The 10,833-nt window shown below is 50.7% G+C and overlaps 1 protein-coding gene across 1 annotated transcript; it reads left to right on the forward strand.

Moving 5' to 3' along the window:
- The first annotated feature begins 207 nt into the window (after positions 1 to 207).
- LOC122681413 (keratin, type II cytoskeletal 75) lies at positions 208 to 10,491 on the forward strand. Its single transcript, XM_043883496.1, has 9 exons — positions 208 to 781; positions 1,314 to 1,528; positions 2,447 to 2,507; positions 2,860 to 2,955; positions 3,760 to 3,924; positions 5,861 to 5,986; positions 6,128 to 6,348; positions 7,913 to 7,947; positions 9,816 to 10,491. Exons 1-9 carry the CDS (start codon positions 296 to 298, stop codon positions 10,040 to 10,042), a joined length of 1,632 nt encoding a protein of 543 aa, XP_043739431.1. The 5' UTR covers positions 208 to 295; the 3' UTR covers positions 10,043 to 10,491.
- Positions 10,492 to 10,833: the final 342 nt, after the last annotated feature.

The raw sequence follows: 10,833 nt of genomic DNA on the forward strand, positions 1-10,833 counted from the left end.
GCTTCTCATTCGTCTGCTGATCAAGTTGCAACTGGAAAGGAGTTTCCATGTGGGGGAGGGATGCCAGGGAACAAGCGCGTGGCTTTTACGCCTTTTTCGGAGGGGAGCTGAGTGTGGGCTCAGGGTTGGTGGATGCCGAGAAGATGCCATCAGAGGCCTGCAGGAGCATGCCCCGCCCCCTCCCGGAGCCCATAAAAGCCCAGGGGGCCAGGGCACCCCAGACGCCCTGTCTTCTCCATCCCCCTTCACACATACCCACAGCAGGAGTGCTCCTCACCAGCCTCTCCCAGACACCATGTCCAGACAGTCCACTATCACCTTCCAGACCAGCAGCCGCAGGGGTTTCAGCACAGCCTCAGCCACCACCCCAGCCGCTGGCCGCTCTTGCTTCAGCTCCGTCTCTGTGACCCACTCCCCGGGGGGCAGCGGAGGACTCGGAAGGATCAGCGGCTTCGGCAGCCGTAGCCTCCACAACCTGGGGGGAACCAAGCGGGTCTCCATCAGTGGGTGTGGCAGCAACTTCCGAAGTGGCTTTGGTGGCAGGGCGAGCAGCGGGTTTGGGGTCAGCAGTGGATTCGGCTATGGGGGTGGAGTTGGAGGGGGCCATGGGGGCTGCAGCTTCGCCATCTGTCCCCCTGGAGGCATCCAAGAGGTCACCGTCAACCAGAGTCTCCTGACTCCCCTCAACCTGCAAATCGACCCCAACATCCAACGGGTGCGGAAAGAGGAGCGGGAGCAGATTAAGACCCTCAACAACAAGTTTGCCTCCTTCATTGACAAGGTGAGCTGGGAGCTGCATCTGGTCCATGGGGTTGGGTGCCAGGAACTCTTGGGGAGGCCCCAGTGCAGAGAGCAGCCATCACCCAACAGCCTCCCTGCGGGAAAGCACGTTCCCTCAGCAAGCATCCCCCAGGGGCAGAAGTATTTGCAGGTGGGGCCAGCTTGCCCCACAGGACTTGTGGGTATTTCCCTTTTCTCCTTGGGAGCCATGTTGGCTGGTCCAGCCAACACAGAGGGAAATGTGAAGTTCTTAAGTTCCCTGAGAAAACCAACCTAACCCAGAGCAGGGGTGGTAGAGACACTCTAAGAATGGCAGCTCCCCATCAAGGAGCCACTACACTAGTTCTGTGGAGCCCCAGAGAATGTCAGGGTAACTTGATGGGCTTTTCCATTTCGACAGGAGTTGTCAGTTATATCATTGGCAGACAGGTGTCAGGTGAAAAGTACTTTTCCTCTCTTCTATTTTGTTGGGGTGGTGTCTGGCTCTGCCTCCCCAGGTTCTCCAGAATTTATTCTCTTCTTCTCCCATCCAGGTGCGGTTCTTGGAGCAGCAGAACAAGGTCCTGGAGACCAAGTGGAGCCTCCTGCAGGAGCAGGGTACCAGGATTGTGAGGCAGAGCCTGGAGCCCTTCTTCGATGCCTACATCACCGACCTCCGGCGGCAGTTGGACAGCATCACCACCGAGCGAGGCAGGCTGGATGCTGAGCTGAGAACCATGCAGGATGTCGTGGAGGATTTCAAAGTCAGGTGAGAGTGACAGACCCTTCTGATTACACGCAGTCATCCCCAAACGCCTCTCTACAAGGGCCAGAGGAGAGCAAAGGAGCAGAGGCCCGTGTCGGAGAGGTTTGGACTTGCAGTCGTCATCTCATGAGAAGAAGATAGCAAGGTATGGGGTAACAAAGGGACTCTCATCTCATGCATCACTACCAACAAGAAGCCTACTCTTATCTGAGTCCATGACTGCAAAGGGACATCTGTGTCATCTAAGAAAACATTCTAGCTCTGAAAGCAATATTTTACAGTTAGTTTGTTATTTAACTACACTGGACATGGGCTCTATTATTGAGATGTCTGCATTGCTAAGGTGTACCCTAGAGTATGAACCAGGCAATCCAATCCTCCTGAGGGAGTCAATTTTGACTTGCCATCACCCAGGCTGCAGTAGGTGAGGTATCCAACAGAAAAGATGGTCCTCGCCAACCCCTTAGGTGGCTCACCCTTGGTTTCTGTTTTAAAGCAACACCTGCTTATGAAAAAAAACCCACACTATTTAAATGGCTGCCCTGAGGTTCAGTGAAAATACATCAAAATCGACCAAAACAGTGTCCTGAACAAAGTTTATCACACAGTTCCAGCAGGCACTTAAGACAGCTAAAATTTTTTAAAGATTGGAATTGTGCCTCTCTAAGAGGATGGAGTTGCATAAATATGTTTTACTATCCCTGTCAGCTCCATGCCCACCTTTCAGTCTTACAAAAGTAAAAAAGGGAAAAGAAGCTGTCAGAAGAAATTATTCTCCTTTTATAGGGGGAGAAATAGAGGTTAAGTGAATCACCTGAAGTCACACAGAGGTCTCTTGCTACACAAATAGTCCACCTCAGCCTGAGAAGAGTTCAATCAAGCCCTTACTCACCGCTCGCCCCCTCTCCTCTGTCCTTACAGGTATGAGGACGAAATTAACAAGCGCACGGCTGCTGAGAATGAGTTTGTGGCTCTAAAGAAGGTGGGTGGAAATGTCTCTCAAAGGAGAAGATTCAAAACCGAATCTGGGAGTGTGGGGTGACAGACCCTTGCGCCACCCAAGAAAAGTGACTTCAGCCCTTAGAATATCTAGAGAACTCAAACCTGCCCAAATTCTGCCTACATGTTTATGACCCCAATGACCTTGCTTGTTTTCTGTTAGCCCAGGAGACTCAAGCCACAATTGCCCAGCAATTGCCCATCCCCAATCCTAAACCCCAGATACAGAGTTTGCTAAAATCCAAGATAGAAGGGCCACGGAGTCTGCCCAGCTTCTTTGGGGCTTGTTGCCTGGGGCCAGGGTCTCAGAGGAGCATCCTGTGCTGTCTTTTCAGGATGTGGATGCTGCCTACTTGAACAAGGTGGACCTGGAGGCCAAGGCCAACTCTCTGACCGATGAGATCAACTTCCTCCAGATGTTCTTTGAGGCGGTAAGATCCTGCACATGTGTTTGTCCCTCCTGTGTCTAAAGCCTGAAGAGAAAAGGATGGTGCAGAGTGTTATCCATATAGTGTCTCTCCCTGGGATGGAGGGTTTGAGAGGCCATGGAGATTGGGAAGAACTGCTTGAAATCCTGCTACACTTAACCCCACCCCAGCTCTGGGTCTTCTCCCTGCCATCCCATGGCCGAGCAAGGAGCAAGTGTTGATTCCTAAACTCCCATGTCACTGGGTAACATTCCCAAGGAACCAAGACCCATCTCTCTCTTTACTGTCTCAGAGAAGTCAGAAGGCAAGCTGCCCCTCAGCCCATTGGTCAGGGTGCTTCCTGGCCCCTGAAGATACCTCTTTCTGGGCATCTCCACTCTGACGGCAGACACCTGGGCCTGTGGAAGGGAACAGACAGGTAGAGAGCAATGAAGTCACACTGTGTTTGGGGGGGGGCGGTCCTAAAAATCACCCCATCCTGAAGAAACATTTAATGCTGGCATATGAATCACATATGTCATATTCAACGTGATCGTTCTAATTTGGATTCAGAGAACACTTGCTCATCCTTAATATTCAGGGGAAAAGCACAGAGGGGAGACCTGAGAATGGATGTTAGGGACACACTCCCATTCCACTGATTTATGACCCAGAAACTCCTCAGGGGTCGGCTGGCATAGCAAGAGCTGGGCACTCCTTGCTGGGGATGCCAAAGAAGGATTCCTGACTTAGATGGGTGGTCAATTGTGTAATTTCAAGACCCCTTCTTTTTTTGCGGTGGTGACACTGAGTTAACTGGCTCTGCAGGAATTGTGTCAGATGCAGACACGGGTCAGCGACACATCCGTGGTCCTGTCCATGGACAACAACCGCAGCCTGGACCTAGACAGCATCATTGCTGAGGTCAGAGCTCAGTACGAGGAGATCGCCAACCGCAGCCGGGCTGAGGCTGAGTCCTGGTACCAGACCAAGGTGAGCATGGGCACCTCCGTGATAGGCTGTGGGTCTAGTGTTCTCTGAAGCCTTAGATCATTGTTTAACTACAAGCCACAAGCCTCAGGAGTCATGTGAGCATTCCCGTTTCTTTCAACTTGGCAGAAGTGTCTTGGAGGCTGTGAAAACTTAGCTTGAAATGCACACACACACACACACACACACTGATAAGTGGTCAGGCAATGCTGGGTGCTCAGAAGGACAGCCACAGTCCCCCCACCACTTGTCAACTGACTGGGGGCTGGATGAGACTCAAACAACCAAGAAATGCTCATAAAACTGTTTCCAAAGGGCTTGTTTATTTATAGAGTTCCTACTATATGCCAAGCAGGATTACAAAGTTGTAAATGAACAAACTACAAAAGGAATCCGAGGTCTGGGAGGCCATGAGATGAATGAACACTCAAAGAAGGGGAAAAGCATTAATAAAACACTTCCAAGAAGAGGTGGGCTTTAGTTTACTTTGGAAGTGGCAAGGGACAAAAGATTGCCAAGGAGCAGGGAAGGCTTGAAAGGCTGAGCAAGCAGTCCTGTGGGGCTGGGAGGCAGAAATGAGCAGTTTGCCAAACAAGAGAGCTTGCCCTGGGAAGAGGGAGGTTGGCATGACTGCAGAGAACTATTGTCCAAAGGTGCAGATGGCCAGAAGGTTTGGTTTTGGAGGGGTAGAGCAGCCTGAATAGTCCAACCCATGAGATCAGTTATCGGCCAAATGCAGATGTTTTTCCAGGGCAGCTGCTCACCTACAAGCTGGCTGTCATCCCTTGCCTTGGTCTTTGCACTGCCTTAGTCCCTGCCACTGCAAGTGGTAGAAGAGAAGCAGGTGTCAGGTGCCAGGGGTACAAGGGTAGAGGTAGCTTCTTGGTAGTGAGTGGAAGTGGGATGCACTTAACTCGAAGTGGGGTAGTTGCAAAGTGTAGTGTTGGCGAAGACTGTTGTTGCCTTTAACCATGTGTGTCCAGAAACGAAGAAGCCAAACCATTCAGCACTTTCTAAACTGGACAGCTCTTCACTCAGGCAGGGGCTCTTCTTCCATTGGGCAAGGTGTGAGTTTCCTCCAGTCTGCTGGAGGACACAGGGTGCATTTATTTCTCCTAAATGATGGTGTCCTAGACTCGCACCATTAGACAGAGAGCCACCTAAGATGGAGGATTCTGTTACAAAGTCTTCAGAACGGGGTCCTCTATAGCCTGAGCTCCTTCCAATGGTGTTTCTCTGCAGTGCCTCCATTTCCCTAGCACTGGCATCAGGAGGGCCACCAAACTTCTTGGTCACAGTTGATCTTTGACGTATGCCCCGTGACCAAGAACTCCCTAAGGACAGTGCCAAATCATCTCTCACTCCTCGTGCTCTGCATACTCTGGGGACTTCATGTACAGTCTGTTTCTCTTGTCTGGAATGTTCTCCCCTGAGCTGGTCAATACTTCCCAGCCTTCAGTGCCCAGCTTGAATATCTCCATCTCTAGAGGGACTTTCCTGCCCATTCCCCACTCCATCCCTCACTTCCATATCTAAGTCAGATTCCTTTATCACAGCCCCATAGGACTCAGTTTACTTCCTAAGGGACACTCATCTCAATTTGAAGCTATAAATTCAATAATATGCAGGCTGGTAAGGAATGGAAAAAACCATGAGCCTTACTGATAACTGCTGGTATCAAATGCCAGCCTGGTTCAATTATTTTCCATCTCAAAGGAAAAAAAAAACTGTAGGCAGGAGTCTGATTATGCTCTTCATGATATTCCCAGAGTCCAGGACATGCCTGGTGAGTAGATGTGGTCAAGAAACAAGCAAGGGGATGGGTGAATGATGAGTGCATGGATGGGCTTGCTCAGAGCACCAAGGGCCAGGCTGGGCATGCAGGTAGTGCCCAGGCCAGAGTTTGATGGGTTGACTGACTCTGCTCTGGTTCTGTCAGTATGAGGAGCTCCAGGTCACAGCTGGCCGGCACGGCGATGATCTCCGCAACACCAAACAAGAGATCTCTGAGACGAATCGGATGATCCAGAGGCTGAGAGCTGAGATCGACAACGTCAAGAAGCAGGTACATTCTGGCAGGACCCAGAGCTCCCCACACACTTACGTCTTCCAGGTCATTCTGCCTCGTTTACAGGCCTCCTACCCAAGAAGCACCAGATTTCCAGAGGTTATCAGTAAGGTTCATGGCTTCCTCCTTTCCTTATAGTGTGCCAGCCTGCAAACAGCCATCGCCGACGCAGAACAGCGTGGGGAGCTGGCCCTCAAGGATGCACGGGCCAAGCTGGTGGACCTGGAGGAGGCCCTGCAAAAGTCCAAGCAGGACATGGCCCGGCTGCTGCGCGAGTACCAGGAGCTCATGAACATCAAACTGGCCCTGGACGTGGAGATTGCCACCTACAGGAAGCTGCTGGAGGGCGAGGAGTGCAGGTGAGGGCAGATCACCCATCCCAGCAGCCTGGGCTTTCCTAGGGGTTCAGGTTGGACATGACTGAAGGGACTTAGCATGCGTGCATACACGCAGGTTGATACAGGCCCTTCCTTGCCTGGAAAAGGGAGTAAAATGCTGGTAGAACTGGACTCTGACAAAGAATACAGGTGCAGTTTCTTTCCAGGGAAATCATAATCAGCAATCCCAAATTTGAGGTGCAACTGCTTTTAGCACCCCATAGAAATCTAGAAGCTGATTTGATCTAGGTAAAATAAAATCAAAGGAGAAATTAGGTCACACAATGGGTCTGAATATGTAGTATGAAAGACTCTGAATTGAGAATAAATTGTCCTAGGATTTGGGCCAACAGGTCTACCACTAGCTAGCTACATAAGCTTAGGAAATTCAGCATCATCCTCCCACCAACGCTCCCCACCCCAGCTTTCTATGTCTTTAGTGATGGAATAAAGAGCCCAGGTCACATGATCCCCAAAGCCCGCTGGGTCCTTTGTACTCTGCCAGTTACCAGTCGTGTGACCAGCTGTGTGATTTCTCCAGTCCTCATCTGTAAAATGGGACAACCAGAGCTTCTATCATCTATGTTATTAAAAGGGCTTAAGTGAGGGACTACCAGTGAAGCTCTCAGAACAATGGATGAGGCACGGCAAATGGTTAGCTCCCTCTCATTTTAACGGCCCAAGATGTGGGCTTTGGAGTCAAATTAATTTGACCTCAAATCCAGCTTTGTGATCATGAGCAAGTTAGTTAACCTCTCTGATCTTCAATTTCCCCATCTGTAAAACCGAGATTGTAGTACCTACTTAGGGGTTATTGAGAGAATTAAGCGGCATAATGTGGGTAATAGGTAGTAGCCCTTTTCAAGGGCTAGGTCTACATTTATAATGAATGCCACTTCTGTCCTCAAGATGCTAAAGCAAAACTACTCTGGTTGCTACAACAAGGCTAGACCAATGATTGCTATTGTTACATTTATGACTCAGACTCCTCTCCACACCTGTAATAACCTCGGTAACCTGACAATAGGCCATTGTTGAAAGAGCGATCTTCTTGTTCTATGACAGCCCTGCCTTTCCAGCTGGCGCTAACATATGATTCGCTTTAATTTCAATTTTCTTTTTTTAAATTTTTTTCCCATTTATTTTTATTAGTTGGAGGCTAATTACTTTGCAATATTGTAGTGGTTTTGCCATACATTGACATGAATCAGCCATGGATTTACATGTGTTCCCCATCCCGATCCCCCCTCCCGCTTCCCTCTCCATCCCATCCCATCCCTCTGGGTCTTCCCAGTGCATTTACACCAAAAATTCTGAGATAACAGATTTGATTCCTATGAACCCCAACTCTGCATTATTTAATTTGTTAGATTATTATTTTTAATACTACTGGTATTTAAATAATTTCAACCTCCATTACTTCTACAATAAAAATAATTGAAGGCTTTCTCAGTGAATTGAAAACAATTGCACAAATGTCATTTCAAATGACCACAAACTGCTGGACACCACAGTAACCTTCCTTCTCCCCCCTCCTCCCCGTCAGGCTGAGTGGAGAGGGCGTTTCTCCAGTTAATATCTGTGAGTATGACATCCTCTTGTGTCATCTGGAGTGTATGTGGCTGGGGACTGGGGAGATGGTGGGCATGCCGGAGGGTGCCAGGGATATATGGGGCATTGGAGGGGATCCCACCGATGGGAGGTTCATTTTGAGAAGGTTTGAGATTCTGAGTTTCTATTAGGAGAGACCTTAAAGTCACCGACCTTACCTCTTTGCAATTGAGAGGGCACCACAAGGGAGTAATGGGAAGTTTGCTCTCATCCTTCTACATGGGTTGCAGGATCCTCAGGCCACACCTTCCCCTGCCCAGACTGGATCACACTAGAGAGATCTTGTCTGCTCTCAGGCTTTGGAGAGAGCCTTCATGCTGGGCACTAGGGCATTGCCAGTTAGGCAGCCTCTTCCAGAACAGTCTGGGAGAAGCCCCACTGCTTGGTTTAACTCTATGGAGTATAACACAGAAACCTACCAAGGGTTTCAAGGCAGTGAAAGTTCCAAGAGACCCGGCAGTTGGGTGCTGCTCCCCAGAGGCAGGAGAGGCATTCATTAGCAAGCTTGCACAGCCTGCACTGGTAAGCACAGAAGTCACCATTTACAGAGCTCAGTGCTGGCATCGTGAGGCCAAGAGACAATTTTTACAACTTACACTCTACAAGGGAGTTCAGTTTTCTTGACACCTTAGCGATTGATGATATTAACCATGACTCAATAAAGCAGATCCGTCTGAACCACCCAGAGGTCCTCCTTCCCTAAGGTCCTTGTCCAGTGGCTCCAGAGACCCTCAAAGCTAATCTGGGGACTGGATGGCATAACCTCTAAAGTTTCCTTTCTTGAAAGCACCTAAACACTGTGCTTATTTCCTAAGGTTGCCATAACATAGGACCACAAACTGGGGGGTGAGAAACAACAGAAATGTGCTGTCTCGTGGCTCTGGAGGCTAGAGATTACAAACGAAGGGATCAGCAGGGCCATGTGTCCCTAAAGCCTGTAGGGAGGACCCTCCTTGCCTCTTCCTGGCTTCTGGTGGTGGCTGTCCAGCCTTGGTGTTCCTTGCCTCACTCCAGCCTCTGTCTCTCTGATCGTGTGGCCATTTCCCTGTGTGTCTGTCTTCACTTGGACATCTTCCCTCTTCTTAAAAGGACACTAGTCATAATGGACTAGGGCCCACCTTAATGATTTTATCTTAACCTGATTACATCTACAAGGTCCTATTTCCAAGTAAAGACACTTTACAGGTATTTGACACATTTTGGGGAGCATACAATTCATCCCATAACAGAGTCTATATTTTATTTCAGCTTTCCTTCAGAAGAGCCCAAAGTAAGGTACTAGATGTTTAAGATGATGAGTGGTTTGAAAGTTAGGGACAGAGCAGTTCGGGAGGAGAAAAGGGACAGAGTTAGCCAGCCAGTGGTCATCTGTCACTTGGCCTATCGAGAATACTCCAGCCCTGCCTTGGGATTCAGAGAGCGTGGACTGGAGGACACAAAGGGAAACGTATCCACACCCAGCTGTGAGCTTCCAGAAGGAAGGGAGACACCAGGGCCAGGGGGAGTTGGGAACAGAACAGCAGGGGAATCAAAGGGAAGGCAGGTGGGTACAAGAACTTCCCAGAGGACGGGCATCCCAGTAAGTTCTGGAAGAAGAAGAGAGGCGCCAAGTAGCAGAGGAGAGGCAGGAAGCCATTTGGACCGGGAGGACACCTGATGCTATGGTGCAGATAAAACTAGGCTGAGCCATGGGACAGTGACCTCACTAAGTGGGCAGGAAAACTGGAAAGAGGCAAACCACCCAGCCCCATCCCATGGATTTCAGGGAGCTGTCCATGATGCCCCAGGTGTCTTCTCTCCTGCCCTTGGTTCTGACCATGTCTCCTCTCTTCTGGCAGCTGTGGTCACCTCCACCGTCTCCAGTGGCTACGGAGGGGGCAGTGGTATTGGCAGTGGAAGCCTGGGCCTCGGTGGGGGCAGCGGCTACTCCTTCACGACCAGTGGTGGGCACAGCCTGGGCGGCTCCAGCTTCAGCAGCAGCAGCAGCCGGGGCCTCGGGGGCAGCGGCTCCAGCGTCAAGTTTGTCTCCACCACGTCCTCCAGCCGGAAGAGCTATAAGCACTGAACGCAGTCACCCCACTCCCTCACCCCTACCCTGAAGCCAGCTCCGCTTGCTCACCTGGCCTGTCTGCACTTGTCCCTGCTCACCTAGGTGCTTTCCCTTGTCTCCCCTCCTCTAGGTCCACCTGTGCTGCCAGGAAGCCTGGCATCCTGTCTAAATCCCATTCCCCAGCCTAAGCCAGTCTCCGCCCTCCCTCGGTTCCCAGACTGCTCCTAGTACCCACTCTGTGCCAAACCCGCCCTCTTTCAAAATTCACTGTCAGATTGCCTTTCAGAGACTCCCCATCAGCTCTGCCTCCCTCCTCCCTTCCTCCAGATGCAGTCTGTATCTCCCACGCCATCTCAGTGTCAGCCCACCTGTCTCACGATGCTTATGAGCTGCCTGCTGGACGAGAGTGAAGCCTTTCTCTCTTTCCTGCCAGGATTGTGTCTATTAAATGCATGTATAATGTGTCTGGTGTCCAGCCCTCTGTTTGGAATGGTGATGGAGCTCAGAGTGATCTTTCTCCCCATCCAAACCTCCTCTCAGTGTGGGGTCCTGGCACAGGGAGGGCTCAGCGCATCTGACCTCCCTCCCTTTCCCTCAGGGCTAAGAAGACTGGGCTGAGAAGATGGGAGGGGCAGGAGGGCCAAGCACTGGCCAGATTCCCTCCCTCCCTCCTGCTGCCCACTCCCCGCCTCCTCCTGTCAGGAAGCCTTCTTTGAGAAGCCCAAGCCCCTGGGTGGAAGCTCTGCTCAGACTCCCTAGTCTGTATGTCATGCAGGGCGATGCCCTCCTCTCCCCAAACCAGACTG

The sequence above is a fragment of the Cervus elaphus genome, chromosome 3, assembly GCF_910594005.1.
Source record: "Cervus elaphus chromosome 3, mCerEla1.1, whole genome shotgun sequence".
In the NCBI taxonomy this organism is placed as follows: Eukaryota; Metazoa; Chordata; class Mammalia; order Artiodactyla; family Cervidae; genus Cervus; species Cervus elaphus.

What these genes read in the sequence shown, in the direction of transcription:
- LOC122681413 (XM_043883496.1), top strand. Translation starts at nt 296, where the DNA reads ATGTCCAGACAGTCCACTATCACCTTCCAGACCAGCAGCCGCAGGGGT. An exon ending in TTGCCTCCTTCATTGACAAG is followed by an intron (nt 782 to 1,313) that starts GTGAGCTGGGAG and finishes TCTCCCATCCAG; the next exon opens with GTGCGGTTCTTGGAGCAGCA. An exon ending in TCCAGATGTTCTTTGAGGCG is followed by an intron (nt 2,956 to 3,759) that starts GTAAGATCCTGC and finishes CTGGCTCTGCAG; the next exon opens with GAATTGTGTCAGATGCAGAC.